Below are 16,608 nucleotides of genomic sequence, written 5' to 3' on the forward strand. Positions count from 1 at the left end.
TACCATGTTAGTTAAAAGACATGTTTAAGTTGAATTTTAGAAAAGAGAACAAAAGACCCAAAAGAACATGTATTGAGGTAGTGAGAGTGGATATGAATACACTCACATTAACAGAAGATAATGGCTCTAAACAAAATTGAATGAAGGAACAAGATTTGTTCAGCCAACCCTAAATTTTTTGGATAAGATTTCGATGATGATGAATGGAATTATTTAAAGATTGTAGGTCTATTGAGTAGGCACGTAATGGAGTCACTTAAGTGATATGAGACTAAGAAAAATGCATGCTACCCAACATTGATTATGATATGGAATTGCACTTACAATTTTTTTTATTGGTAAATAGTTTGAATCTATTTCTAAACTTATTATTTGCACTAAATATAAGCTATGTATTTAGTTAAACTCAAGATATAAAAAAAAGATTCAAGCAATACCATTCTTGGTTTAGAAACTGGGCAGGGCAGGTAAAGGTTCCACTAGGGAATAAGTCTTACACCATGATGGCAAAATAGTGCTCGGCAACTTGGCAAAAGAAAGGAGATGATAGCTTTGGAGCAGAGAGGGCCCATCTAGTCGAATCAATCTAATTAGAATTCATAATGAGAGATCAAACATGTTTTCATTTCTTTTCTTCGTCTTTTTTTTTCAATAATTTTAAGTGTGAAGATGGGGTTCTGATCCCAAATCTGTGGGATTTCCGTGTAACAATTTTACCACCTCGACAAGGTGGCATTTTCAGAGATTGGGTTAATAAAAATCTAATTACATTCCATGAGATATGAATGCTACAGAACAGCTTATCATAAAAGATGGAACCTTTCGATGAAATTCATCAAGATAATATATGATAATAACTGATGTATTTTCCAACAAATGACAAATGGGGTTGATAACTACATGATTCTTTTTTCATAAGAGGAAGCTTTTGTTTGCCAACTTTGAAATATGGATAAAACTGAAAACGAAAAACACCAAGGAGACCAAAATAATGATAGAAAATGAGCCCAATACTTCTTTACAAAAGAGCAATGGATAAACAAGTGATAAACTATGCCCATTTAGATAACCACCACAAAGAGAAGCAAGAATCACTAAAAAAAACTGAAATTTTCATTAACAAAGTTACCAACTAAGAGATAGATCCAAGTTCATAATAGTCTAGACAGTTAATGAAGAAACAAAACTTCAGAAATATTACATCCATTGGTTTAGGCAGAGCAATAAAACTCCAAACCCAATTCACATAAATAAAGAAAGATTCAAAAACATAAAACAAAGATCCCTTAAAAGAGACTTTTCTGATACTAATCACACAATAACTTACCTGCAGATGGATCCTTATTTGCGATGCTCTCAAGGAAAACCGATGAGAAATAAGAACTATAACAGCCTCCGAACAAATGAACGGGATCATTAGAAGTCTCAATTCAGAAGAGCAAGAACAAGAGCCGATACCAGGTAGTTTGATCATACGAAATTGAAGAACAAATGAAAGATGTCTTGTGAAGCATCACAAACATCAACCATGAGTATTAACAGCTTCCCATAACAAATTCTTCGGGATCGGATTGGTGAAATCCCGAGCCTGCAACGCCGCATCCCTAAGAGTCCCAATTGTCAACTTATTAGCCTCCAAAAATGACACACTCACATAAGGCAAGGTATGTTTCTTACAAAGCTCCCTCACTAAGGGGGAAATCTTCCTCAAATGACATCGAGGCAACCGAGGGAACAAATGATGCTCAATTTGATATTGCAATCCACCATGAAACCAATCCATCCAAGTTGAACATGATATATCGATCGAACCCTTAGTTTGTTTCTCGAACCAATCGTTCGCTAAAGGTGGACCAACATAAACATGTGCCGAGAAATGATTTAAGCAGAATTGAACATGTTGGATTCCAGAAACAACAAAGCTAGCAAGCACGAACATCACCCTCTCTCCCCAATTGGGCAAACAAGAAATTAAAAGAGAGAACCAAACCCAAAACACACATAAACCAAGCAACTCAAGACCTCGATTTGGGACTTGCCTCTTCGATAACAACAACATGAATGATTGCGCGAAAAGATTAACACGAGCTACAGCCATTACAGGATAAAAAGTCCAATGCTGGTAACTAATGAAAAACCTTGCAAAAGAATCAAAAACCATTTTTCTTCCATAAAAGCAAGATGTAAGGGAATTAAAGATCGTCGAGGATACCGCCAAGAAGGGTATGTGTTGGAGATCAGGATCAAAATCAAGACTGTTAACTGCAATGTGATGGGCAGTGTGGGTCCATTTCCACCAACCAATGCTGATCCCTGTAACACAATTTCCAGTTAAAATCTGCATAAATCTGTTCAATTTAGGACTCAACATGATGTTATAATGCCCTGAATCATGACCAATAAACCCACTCTGCATCCAAATAACCCCTAGCAATCCACCAGAAAGAAGATGAACCCAGACATTATTAGACCATAAAACACCCAAAACACAGAGAGAAAACAAGAATGCCATGCAACAGATTGATAATAAGATCCCATGTCCTTTCTTCTCAAAAAGACCCGATTTGGCAAACTCTGAAGCAAGTCTTCTATAATCTTTAGAAACCTCAGAAACTGAGTAATCCTCTAGGTACCCAATGAAGAACTGATCAAGATATTTCCAAGCTGAGCCTGGATGGAAAGCTACAAAAGCATCTGTGACATCTTGGCCTGCAAGATTCATGAGAGGAAGATCTCCTCCTGGATGATCTTTAGTCCAATCAGTAACATTGTAGACTTTTCCTTGAATAGAGATCCACAGATCTCCTGGTTTTGTATGTTTTTTGAGCTCTTCAGAAGAGATATAGTTCTTCACTTTCTCCATTAAAGCAAAGCAAATCACACACCAAAGATCTCTTTAAAAAAAGGTTAAAAAACCGAAAAGGAATCTGAAAGAAAACAGACCCTTTTATGTTTCTCAACCTCTTTCAAGATTTGGGAAGGATGGGTAAGAGAGATTTTCAAGAGCTTGTTTTGGAGAGTTTATCTATGAAGTTTTTTTTACAGAAATTTATGGGTTGTTCTTTGATGGAAGCTTAGCTGTTTTGTAGGCAGGGTTGAGGTGGGTATCATCAATGGGTGGGACCCACTTGTGGTGGGCCTTAGAGAGATTCAAGGAGAACCGCTTAAATTTTACAGAAAAATCTAAATCTAAATCTGGACAAATAATGGAAGGTGGAGAGCAAGAGAGGAAGAGAAAGGAAAGTCAGTTTCACGCCTAGTTATTGAAAATTAGATGTTCCTCATGCATACCTGTGTTATATGTTCAACAAATAATATGTTAACACGTGGAATATATATATTTTCTTTTGAGTCAATATAAAATTTACTTTAATCTAACGGTTAGAGAAAAGATTTGGTTTAAAATTGTATAGTAGAGGATGGAGTTAACAATGTTGGGATAACGCGTGAAAGTAGGGGCGTAATATTTGGCGTGGAGAACAGAGAGCCACTGACCTTGCCAAGTCTTAGCTCTTAAGATACGAAATTTTATGGGAAAATTATTTGATACATCCAACAATAGCGTTTTATTGCTAAAAGTGCTACCTAATAATCTATTACTAAAAAATTTCAATCGAATGTCCTACCTAAATTACCCTTACAATTATTTTACCTAATTTTAGATCTGTGATGGTTAGTTTTAGAGAATTATTATTGTCACACCAGCTTTTACTAATGCCATGCCAAATCTTTTGTTAATTACCAAAGAATTGCACATAGTTGATGTGGTGTTAGTAAAAGTTGGTGTGGCAATAGTAATTCTCTATTTTTATTTTTATTATTAAGTGTATCCCTGTAGACAATGGATCAGGTTCGTATATGGACTTTGTCCAGTCCATAGAACATGATCATGTCTTAGAACAGCACGTGCAACGCCTGCATATCACACACATCAGATAAGTGAGGGGTGCGCCCTCGTGGATTTTTAATGGTTATTGTGGAACGATAACTTATCATTGATTCATGAAATGAGATCATACATTTACTCACAATATTGATAGTGTGAACGCAAAAATCCAATGTTTTGAAATCTATCTTAAAAATCTATGATGTATAATAAGACATAAATAAGGTATACACGAATTAAGATCGTATGATAGTTAAATAAGTTATATTTTTGAAGAACGAGACATTGTTCTTTGTTGGGGAAGATTAATCTTTAAAATGACAAATATATCATTAATCATTATACATCATTCAAATGAAGGGCAGTGATTGTTAGAACAATAAAAAAAAATATAGGTGTCAATGGGTATTTTGAGTATTTTAAAACCTTTCTTTTTCTTAAGGTGATGGTGCATTGAGTTAAAAAAAAATTTACTAATTGGTTTATTAGGTTGCCACTAAAAAATTAGGGGGCATTTAGTAAGAAAATACTATGTTAGGATGTATTAAATAATTTTTCTTTAAAGATATAGCTCTCCATGTCTTGGCAAATATTTGAAACAGTCCTATGTGTTTCTAGGGTGGAACCAGGATTTTCTTGTTGTGGGGGCAAACTATGGTTATTTGTATGATTGAAGAATTTAAATGGTGAAAAAATTATTTATGCTGAAAAATACGATTGAAGGGAGGTGAGGGTGTGGGGGCAAAAATTGGAGACAGGTGAGGGAGTGGGGACAAATGGGACATGTAATTAGTTGAAAATATAGGGACATCTCAAAGTTCTGTGGGGGCAATTGCCCGCACCAGCTCCTTACTAGCTCCACCAATGTGTGTTTCATTTGATGACATAGTCCCTTCGCTTTCAATCATGGTTGGTGGAGGACCCTATAAAAAGTCCTTTAAAGGACCACTTTAGAAGTGCTCGCGGAGCAATTCTTTAGAGAAATAAAAAAGGAAATGTGGGAACTAATTGAATAAAAGATTTCTATTATACATGACAATAATGTAGGGCACGACGAAGGTACACCATATAAAGGTGTCAAGTGCTAGAGGCATGGGTAGTTGGTACATCCCAATGCTTAGGAACTAATCTTGATTTTAAGCCCTAGATTTTTTTAAGTAGACTAAATATCAACAAGTTGGTCAATGAATCCCTAAGAATAAAGTATTCCTCGTAGTTGCCTATAACGACTTCATGTCAAGTGATTTTTATTGCATAGAGTACTCTAATACATCAAGTAACGCCAAGAAGACTTATTGAGGAATCACCATTTGCACACTACTCGAACTTAATTAGTACAAGGAGATTGTGAAGACGAAAATCTATTACACCGCATGTGAAGTAGTCCAAGGAAACTCAAGTGTCATAGCCAAGCTAATATCTCATCAACAAAAATTATTATGCTCGAATAAGTGGGAATCGAAGGAGATTTGATTAAGATTTAGAGGATATAGTCTTGAGAAATGACTTCCTTAACACCTTGGAATCTCAAAAATCATTTGAAAGGTTTTATGCTCATTATATCATGTGAAATTGTAAATCAAGATTCTTCACAAAATAATCCAAAAAAAAAAATTAGATCTTCAAATCCATTTGTATAATTTGTTTAAAACCAAATGCAATCTAATAGATCAAAAACTTATGATTTTGATCTTAATCAACAACAAATGTTTAATCACTTTACAATGGTCCACCTTTGTAAAGTAGATAGGGTGAGGATTCTTAAATAATGAAAATCAAGGTTTTTAAACAATTGATTCATATAGAAAAATAAATTAGATTATTATTGTGCGAAGATCCTGAGTCAAGATATCATTGTCTTTCTTTTATATTGACAAACGTACAACTTTTCCACCGCTTCACTTATCCAAACGTCCAGTGATAAGAGCACTGACCGTCCTTTAAAACTTCAAATATTGAGGCTTTGGCACTCAAATCAAACTCCAACCATCCTTTATTTTTATTTTTATTTTTAATTTTAAGGAAACCCTTTAAATCACTATTCATTATTTTTATTTTTATTTTTAAGGAAACCCTTTAAATCATTATTCATTATTTCATATTTGAAGATGAGGGAAAATTTGAAGCTACACCTCTACCACTATTTACCTCTTTCAATAAATCCTATTATATCACATTTTTTTATATAAATGTTAATTTTAGCCTACTTTATTCATGTAACATGATTTCAATATCATTTTTTGTCCCTTATAAATTTTAAAATTTTAATATTTTTAAAATTAAACCAAATCAATTAATCGATCAAATTCAATGGGAATTTGTCACAAATTATGTTTGATTGTGAACCTCCAAAATTTTGCAAGATTTTCTTTTTTATTAAAGCATTATATCACATTTAAACTACTTCAATAATTCTTAGATTTTTATTTTGGAAGAGAGAACCCGGGGGGGGGGGGGGATTTTAAATAAGCCTAATCATAATTGTGAACAACTATTAAATTTGTTTGAACAAGTGTTATAATGTTTTGTAGTGTTGAAATTATAATTTGACACAAACCTTTGTAATGTTCAGATAGTGTGTTAATTGTTAATTGGGGTGTGATCTAGAAATCGAGGTGCAATAAGTTAAAGTTGGGGTGCCTATAACAATTATTATTTTAATTAAAGTAGAGTAAGTAAAAGTCGGGTGCCAATAGCAATATTCTTTTTTACTATCTATATATACATAAGGGTAGTTCATGGGACATTAGTAAAATCATATGTAAAAACATTACTTTTTCAAAATATGGGTTAGAAGTTTTGGATTGAGTCGATTTTTTATGAGAATGATCTCTATGATGAGAAGACCATCCTCACAAAAAATCAACATAATCTGAAACTTCAAAATCTATCAAAAGTGATTACTAACTATTAGTAAAAAATTGATGGTCCACTTTCTAAATCACTTTTGATGGGGTTAGAAGGTTCAGAGTGGGCTGATTTTTTGTAAGGATGATCTTCTCATCATAGAGATCATCCTCACAAAAAATCAGCTCAATTCGAAACTTCTGACCCATATTTTGAAAAACCATTGTTTTTGCTCATGTCCCATGAACATCCCTATATATATATTTTAAATTTTTACCGTGTTTGAATAATGTTTTGGAGTAATGAATAGCGATTTGAAGACGGAACCCATTGGAGTAGAAAAGTGACTTGGAGCCTTCATTTTGAATAAGATGCCAATTTGAAGGGAACTTTTAAAGTAGCTCTCGGTTGAAGTTGATCTAAGAATATCTCTAATATGGCAATTACTACCATTTTTGGAAAGGCGTCTATTAATCAATGTAGACTCATACAATATTATGTTAAGTTCATAATAAACATTGAGGACTCAACAAATGTGATCAAACATCTTAAGGGTCACATTTGATTTAATATTGGAAAAATTACTTAAAGGACATGATCAAGGAATTTCTTTCTAATTAGTCCCTAGGTTTTGGGGCTTCTCTTAATAATATTTAAAAAAAAAAAAAAAAACTTATTTCTAATAAGTCCCTAAATCCCACTTCACACATTTCTCATGATTGAAATGTTTAAATTTCCCTAACCATTTAAATTCATCATTTTTGTCCAAACAAATTGAATTTTTGACATCCCAGTCGACTTTCGAAGACTACATTCCGATGGAAAGGATTTGAGTAGGAATAATAAATTATTTTCAAGGATTTTTCAACTATTTTGAAGATGTGTAAAAAATTATAATTTTTCAATTTTTTATTTCACTTTTAGATGAAAATCAATCAAGGATGGTTTTTTTTTTTTTGAAATCATCTACGCAAGTCATCATGTCAAGTTTTTAGTTGATCTTTCTATGTATTTTAATCGAAAAAAATTGAAAAATGAAATTATGTGGGTTTTACCAGCATCAATCTCACCACTTTTTATTGTGGAGTCTAACATTTTTCTTGTCGAGTTAAAACATTTTTTTACAAATTATCAAACTCAACAATAAAAATTGGTGAACTCGACAATAAATAAACGGGTGAGTTCAACTTTGTAAATTTTTTTTTTGAATCTTAGTTTCGCTCTTCATATTTTATTTTAAATCATCGAAATAAATCAAAATATACATGTAAATATTCAAAATTAGAAGTATATCATTTTCAATTATCATTCATGATAAAAAAAAATTGTCAAAAATAATTGAAAAACTTAAGTATGTGAAGAAGATGAAAAAATGATAATTTAGATATTTCAAAAATATTATAACCTGAGATGAGGTAGAGGGACCATTAAGAAAATAAAGTTTTACTAAATGGACTATCAAACAACCAGCAAAAACTCAGGGATTAATTAAAAAGAAATCCCTCTACCAAGTTCATTTAAATAATTTTTCCTTTAATATAATGCAATAAGATAATGACATGTGAAAAGAAAATTAAAGATTAATTTCCTTTTTATTTTATTTTTAATCATGAAGAAAAGAAAAAAGTAGTTGGGAATTGCTTAGGTTTTAACTTTTAAAGCTTCTCAGAAATACATGGCATGATTTCATGGGCATTGGATGCTATTTGTGACCAACCCAATTACACAATATAATTACTTGTAATCAAAATATCTAAACTTCCTATTTTAATTGTCTTGTCTTTTGCTTTCTTATTTTTGAGAGCAGTAATATTCTGAGTTATATTCCTTTTCATTAGTTAAAGTCATTTGCAAAAGATATTTGGATAAGTACAAACTACAAAGATATGTATGTGGAAGGGTAATTAGAGATACAACCCCCGAATTTTGGTGAAAACTAAAGATACAACCCCACTTTTGAAAGTTAAAACTAATGACATGCACTCTTGACTTTTGCCTTTTGAGACAGAATAATAGAATGACAGAAATACCCCCATCTTAAATCTCTTCAAGATCCCGAGGCATCTAACCTCAATGGTTGATGAGATTGATTTTGGGAAGAAGTTTTTTTTGGCTATGAGGGGAGTAAAAGGTCAAGGTTTTGAACAAAAGGTCAAAGAAGATAGTATTTTAGTCATTCTATGTTTTTCTATAATGGAAGACCATGGTCAAGGGTAAGTTGTGGGTTCGAGAACCTAGGGGGGTATCTCTAATTTTCACCAAAATCCAGAGGGTTATCAAGATTACCTTAAATTTATAACATGGGTAGCACACAGAGGACCACCAAATGGAGTTCCTTCAAATAATATCCAATTTTAAATAAAATTCCATGCCGGCTCTCTTTTGACACCAAATGTATTTGCATAGAAAGATCTTCTTTTTTTTTTTTTTAGATTTCCAACTTAATCAAATGTTAAGTTCAATTTAATGGCAAAATTTCCCATGCATAAATTTTTTTAGGGCGTTTTAGGTTTGAGCCATGATAAATCAAAGTGGCAAAACATAGCGATCTGTACGCAGTTAACATGGCAAGGGAACTGAGCCATAGATTTTTTTCTTCGGGATATACAAGGAAAAGATCAATTGTTCTGTGCCCTTGTCACATGCAAACTGTGTATGTTTTGTTGCATTGATTTATCATTAGTTTTTAGGTTTACCTATACGGTATCATAACCTCCTCCCCACCCCATATAGGATTTACTAGTGATACACTTGTGGCATGTGAATACAACCATAGATCTTTTTCCTAGTGTATCCCGAAGAAAATGATCTATGGTTCTATGCATTGCCACATTGGAGAGCATACAAAAGGTGTCAATTTATCATAATTCTATAGGATTAAGTCTACATTTTGATTAAAAAGTGATCTTAGTTGATTGGTGGCAAACTAATACTGAATTTGAAATTTTACTCCCGACACCTCTATGATTGAAATTACTAAAATGCCATTACACGCACAATATAAATATATATGAGTCATGTTCAAAGGCCAACGGGGCATTCTCACCAAAAATCAACCCAATCTAAAACTTCTAACCCCATAAAAAATGATTTACAAAAAATAGATGATTTACGATTATTCAACTTGTAAGCATGGGGTTAGAAGTTTCATAATGAATTGATTTTAATGAAGATGATCCCCTTATCATAAAGATCATCCTCACTAAAAATCAGTTCATTCAGAAATTTCTAACTCATATAAGACAAAACTCGTTGGCCCTTGAACATGACCTATATGTGTGTGTATATATATATATATATTCAAGGGCCAACTATTTGGCCACCAAATTTTTGTCCTACATTGGTTAGAAGTTTCGTAATGGGTTGATTTTTGGAGAGGATGATATTTATGGTGAGGAGATCATTCTCACAAAAAATCAGCTCATTCCAAAACTTCGAACCCCCTGTTTATAAGTTGAAGAATCGTAAACCATCATTTTCTTTATAAATCACTTTTGTTGGGGTTAGAAGTTCATATTGGGCTGATTTTGGGTGAGGATATTTTATGTAACAAGTGGAGGTAAAAGCCTAAATGTGAGTTTCTAATTTTTGTTTGTTTTTCAACTTATAAAATCTTCATTTTAAATCAAGAAGCAAGTGTTGTGATTTTTTTAATTTTACAAAGATGTAACATTAATTTTAATATTTAGAAGAGTCCTAATCAAATGACTCGTCATGTGGCATACTCAATTGACTCACTGACGTGGACAAATTTGAAAACCTAGATCTTTCCACCTCGGAATACATGACTCGCTTGAGAGACACTTTTTTATAGGGAATTGCAATTGTGTATACCGAGGCATACAGATCTAGGATTCCAAATTTGTCATGTCAATTGAGTATGCCATCTGGCAAGTCATTTTATCATGACTCTATTTATAATGGGGAGGGTGTAATACTATAATTATTATTATTTTCAATTTTAACGTTTGTATGTGGGAACCTAAACATCGAGTTAGATAATACTTTTGGTTGGTATGAATTCTTCTACGAAATGCTTGAAAACTTTTGATTTCCTGGCAACCACATATTTTTAGGTTTTCTTATTTGAAGGCTTGACCATTATATTCAATAATTGGTCTATCATAATGGACCCAATGAATTTTTTATTCAGTTATAAATATCTAAAGGATTCATTAAGAATTAGGTATCCTTCAGATACCTAATAGGTATATAATGAATTTTATATAAATATTTAAATTTTAATGCGCTACATATGTTATGGTTGTACCTCACGCAATCGATAAAACTAAAAATTATATATCTTATTGGGTATCTGATAAATACCCGATGGACATTAAATCCTATAGGATCACTTTTAGTTCTAAGGGTTACATACATGAAATTGGAATTGATAAGAACCAAAACCAATATTTTATTTAGGTTGTGTTTGGATTGAGAAAAAGGGAGAGAAGATAAGAGAAAATAAATGCATTTCTCTTCATTTCTCCTATTTGGATTGTTAAGTGAGGAGAAAAGAGAAAAGAGAAAAGAAAAGGAGAGAAAAAAATGTGGGTTTTCTTTCTCTCCGAAAGTGGAGAGAAATCCTTTTAAAATATTTTATAATACCAACTCTACCCTTAGATCTCTTTTAAGATATTTTAAAATTTCAAAGTTGTCCCAAATTCTCTCATGTCAATCCAAACATGATGGAGAGAAATTAAGTTTCTCTTCTCTTCTCTTCTCTTCTTTTAATGAGTTTCTCTTCTATCCACTTCTCTCAATCCAAACACAACCTTCAATTTTAATTTTGGGTGTATGATGAATAGAACCAAAACCTAACCATCGATACTCCTAAGTATCACAAATGTAAGGGCTATTGGTTGAGTTCATATTATTTGGCTTTAGAACCAACACAACATTTCGGATTTAGATCTTGAATGGAGCACTTGGGAAAAGAATACGGTGAGACACAAAAACAAGGTACCATTGTAAAAATTTTCACAAAGTGTACATTAGAAGGATTAGTGGAAGGAATGACTTAGGAAAATCACTATTCAGAGAACTTGAAAAGTTATTAGAATAAAAATCACCATATAGTGGGTTAGGGATATCAATGGGTCAGTTCCAATTCCTTTCCTAACAATTTTAGAATCAAAATTATATATATATAATATATATATATATATATATATATATATATATATATATAATTTTAAAATTAGTTGAACCAAAATCGGAACCCCTAAAAACCGCGGGTACCCATCGGTTACAATTCTTAATAAATGGACAGAACATAAAAAAAACTTGATTACTATTAGTATTATATTTTTCTTTCATACCCCAATATGTTTTTAGTCATAAAATACGAAAAATATCATTTACAAATTATTGCTAAAAGAATTTATTTCAAAAACACAATAGATCATGTACAAAAGGATCAATAATATAATTACAAATTGATCTAATATATATATATATAGGATCAGGTTCAAACGACAACCATTTCAACACACATATAGATAACGTGTTTTGTCTTATATGGGCAAAAATGTTTGGAATGGGCTGATTTTTTGTGAGGATGATCTCTGTGGTGAGGAGATCATCCTTGCCAAAAATCAGCTCATTCCAAAACTTCTAGACCGTCCAATTTTTATTGAAAAATTATAGACCGTCCAATTTTTGTAAATCATTTTGATGGGGTTACAAGTTTTGGAATGGGATGATTTTTTACCAGGATGATCCCCTCATCACAGAGATCATCCTCACAAAAAATCAGCTCAGTCCAAACATTTTTGCCCATATAAGACAAACACATTGTCTATATGTGTGTTGCAGGAACCCGACCCATATATATATATATATATATATATATAGGGTCGGGTTATTACGACCCCCTTTGCGACACACCATTTTGTCTTATATGGGCAAAAATGTTTGGAATGGGTTGATTTTTTGTGAGGATGATCTCTATGGTGAGGAGATCATCCTTGCCAAAAATCAGCTCATTGTGAAACTTCTAGCCCCATGTTTACAAGTTGAAAAATTTTAGACCATCCAATTTTTGTAAATCAATTTTGATGGGGTTAGAAGTTTTGGAATGGGATGATTTTTTGCCAGGATGATCCCCTCATCATAGAGATCATCCTCACAAAAAATCAGCCCATTCCAAACATTTTTGCTCATATAAGACAAAATGGTGTGTCGCAAAGGGGTCGTAATAACACCATCCATATATATATATATATGAGAACTTTTTTTTTCAAAAATTAAAATCCATCTTCTTTAATAGTAATAAACTTAAGGTAATAAAACCTTCAACTATTTATGATATGATAAAATCGTAAAACAACTCGCTTTTGAGTACCTATAAGGTAGAACTTATCGATTATGATTCTTATTTGGTTTGATTCCTAATATTGAAAATAAGGATCTGAATTGGGGTTTTCATTTTCAATCATGATTTAGATCTGATTAAATTGGTACCCATTTGACACCTCTAGAGTGGGCTCCTGTAGATATCGTTCTAGAACGTGATGATATATTATAACTCCAAAGAGATGAGCTTAGCTTTTTCCATTACTTCCACCTAGTTGTGTGTATATATATATTTTGGAGAGAAATCAAGGGTTTGACTTGACTTAAAGATGAGGGCACTTAAATTATTTTTTTCATTATCTAGAAGATAAGACCACGGTCAAGGGGATGGTATCAGGTCCAAAATATAAGGGTTATCTCAAATATTAACCAAAAACATGGAGGTGTGTGTAAATCAGCCTAAAAAGAAAGAGAAAGAGAAAGATAACTGCAAATTGAGGTGTGGGTCAGTCAACAATAACCCATCCCACGTCTCACGTATTGTCCTTTAGCAAATGATGTTGACGTATTTTGGACCTATCCCTTCTTTGTCTTCACATATAAATATTCTGATTGATAATTTATAACATTAAATTTGATCATTTTTGGTGATAAATGTGAACCATCAATTCCCTTTTCAATTTATCGGATTGATTGGATTGTATCCAAAGAAAATCAAATCTATGTTTGGGAAATTCATCCTAATTGTTGGGAAGTTTTAATATATGGTATCGTTCTGTTATTCAAAATATTCATCTTATATGATTATTTTTTATTAGAATTATTTCAAATGAAAGTTAGCATAAAAATATAAATTTTCATAATGTTTTATTTTGCTAAGTCAAACAATAAGAACATTCTATTGAAATATTCTGAAACATTATGATACATTTAAAATTTCATAAACGTTTCGTTTTGCTAAGTCAAATAATAAGAATGTTCTTCTAAAATATTCTGAAACTAAGAAAAACTACTAACTAAAATATTTTGAAACAAAGAAAAAGTACGAACGGTTTTTGAATAATTAATGAGACCTCCAAAACTAGAGCAATTCTTTGAAGGTAGGTGAAGCAACCTCTGGCAATTGATCTACCAATAGAACCATTTACGAGAATCTTAGAACAAAATTAGAAATCACAAAGGATGAGAATCACCATTTACATCGTTTGATGAAATAAAAGTTCGATTTTCGTCAATGAATATGACTTTTCCACTGTTTAACTATTCCAAATGATCATATATCAAGAATTTTTTTTTTTTATTTTCCAATTGTGGTAAGACATCAATCTGTGGATGTCTGCTCATACAATAAATATTAGTTGATTTGATATTTAAATGTTATAAACTCCAAGCATATGGTCAAATTTGGTTCCCCTCAAACACTCTTTTTTAATTTTTATTTTTGTGGAAAATTGTGGTTTTTCAAAGGTTTCTTCTAAGTGGATGCTACCTGCAAACGTCTATGAGATTATGACTTTGTGGTCGTTTGTGAAATAATGGGTGATTTAGACGTCCACTGTTCAATATTAGAGGTACCGTTTGTTTACAATTGATGATACGCCCTCGTTGTCTATATTTTGTCTTCTAGATTAGCTTCCTTGTAAATATTTGTCATCTTCAAGGTGTTAATCGAAAATCCATCATTTTCAAATTCTTCAACTTTGATGGGAAAATTTGTTAACCTATTCAACCTTGATCATTTTCAATCCATAGATTTCAACCTTGTCTTAATTTCTTGTAAAAAAAACTGACTTTTCTACACAAAATTCCAACGTCTTTAACTTTCCTAAAAATCCTATCTCGCTCTTAGGTTTGTTGAAAGGTTTTTTTTTTTAATTAAAAAATGAAAATGAAAAAGAACAAGAAATTAAAGGTGAAAATGAGGCTAAAAAATTTTAACCCCTCAAGGTCGAAGATAACTAATTTTGAGAAATCTATCTTATACTTCTATAAAGATAAACATATTTTATTCTAAAGATTTGAATGTTGAGGAAGATAGAATGAGAAGGTTGAACACAGGAAAAAAAATTTGCACTGAGATTGAAGATTATTGATTTTGGAGATGCCTTCAATACATGTGGGTTCGTGCGATTGATTGATCCAAGATTTTATTAAATCTCTGATTGATTTTTCTGTGAGTAATTTTTTTTTTTTTACTAGATATTGAACATGAGAAAATTTTAGTTATTTATGATAGTCTCTTGGATATATATATATATGGGATTTTGAAACTACCATTTTTTTTAACAATGGATATTTGATGTATGATCTTTATAAAGATAATTTGATGAAATTTTTTTTTTAAACTAATTATATCATGATTTTTTTTTTAAGATTACAAAAAGATTTAAAAAAAAACTCCATTGCATAAGCATTTTATGTTTTTTTTTTTCTCAAATTAGGACGAAACAGACCTCAGTGAAAAATGCATGTTCAACATGGGTTTTTCATTGAAATGATTTATTTATTTTGCTTATCGTGATTATCCTCACCTTTTGGGTGAGACTAATGTCATGGTCATACGCCCCCCCCGGTTGGAAAATTCCTATGTATTACTGGTTGAGTCAAGGATCAATTGAATCCTGGAAGGTGGTCCCAAGAAATTCATTGTTTCGTGCGGTTTTGAACACTTGAAATGTTGAATATGCACATTTCAATATAAAATGCCTATGGGATATGTGTTTTCATTGAGATTATAAATTTTAAAAAATTTATTTTCATCCACATTTCACCTCTCTTTCTGGAAAAACTCTCCACCAACATCTCTCCAAGCGTTGTTTTTTGGTGCCATATTCTCTTACGCTTCAAGGAAACATAATCACTCAATAATTAATCAGGTTTTGATAGCTCACTCTCCACGCAGAGTTTTGAAGTTTGAAAAATAGGAGTAATATCAATTGTTCGTACCAAAATTGTAAACTTCTTTTGCCATCATTTCTTTTATGATTATCCATTTTTTTTTCTTGGTAATGCATGTAATCTATTCAAACTTCACATCTAACCCAAACAACATAACGATTTTTCAACATTCAGATCATTAGATTCAAATTTCAAAGTTGTTTGGTTAATTTATTTGTTTAGTTTTATTTGTTTTTTTGTTTTGTTTTGTTTTTGCTTTTTTTTTTTTTTAAACTAATGTTACTCTCACTTTTCAAACTTCAAAGCCATGTGTGTAAAAAGGGTGCTATCAGAACTGAACAATTACTGTGATTATTCCTCCAAGTGTAAGGGAGTGCAAGGGAGAAAATGAGTTTGAAAAACATATGTTGAACTGGAATTTTGGACTCAAATCTAAAAATCAGTTGAGATTAAAAAAAAAATCTAAAATTTTGAAAAACTCCACTTGATGTTTTGATAAAAAAAACAGGTTCATTAGGCACACTTCGAATGGGGATTTTTGTCATTATGAAAAATGATTGTTGGTCAGGCATCTTATTAATTTTAGACTTTAGGAAAAACTACTAAGAATGGAAGTACTGAAACCCATGAAGTGGTTCTACTACCAAAGAAAAGGAATGAAGGGTCAATGTAATATGAGG

General features: G+C 31.8%; 1 protein-coding gene across 1 annotated transcript; it reads right to left on the reverse strand.

Annotated features, from left to right (window-relative positions):
* Window positions 1-1,095: 1,095 nt before the first annotated feature.
* Window positions 1,096-3,059, reverse strand: LOC147407995 (delta(8)-fatty-acid desaturase-like). The gene has a single exon (XM_086436812.1). It carries the CDS (start codon window positions 2,861-2,863, stop codon window positions 1,523-1,525), a length of 1,341 nt encoding a protein of 446 aa, XP_086292938.1. The 5' UTR covers window positions 2,864-3,059; the 3' UTR covers window positions 1,096-1,522.
* Window positions 3,060-16,608: the final 13,549 nt, after the last annotated feature.

This window comes from Akebia trifoliata, chromosome 3 (genome assembly GCF_017979445.1).
Source record: "Akebia trifoliata isolate Shusen 1 chromosome 3, ASM1797944v1, whole genome shotgun sequence".
NCBI classification, from domain to species: Eukaryota; Viridiplantae; Streptophyta; class Magnoliopsida; order Ranunculales; family Lardizabalaceae; genus Akebia; species Akebia trifoliata.

Bases quoted from the DNA above. Each gene is read 5' to 3' on its own strand.
- LOC147407995 (XM_086436812.1), bottom strand. From the start codon at position 2,863: ATGGAGAAAGTGAAGAACTATATCTCTTCTGAAGAGCTCAAAAAACAT.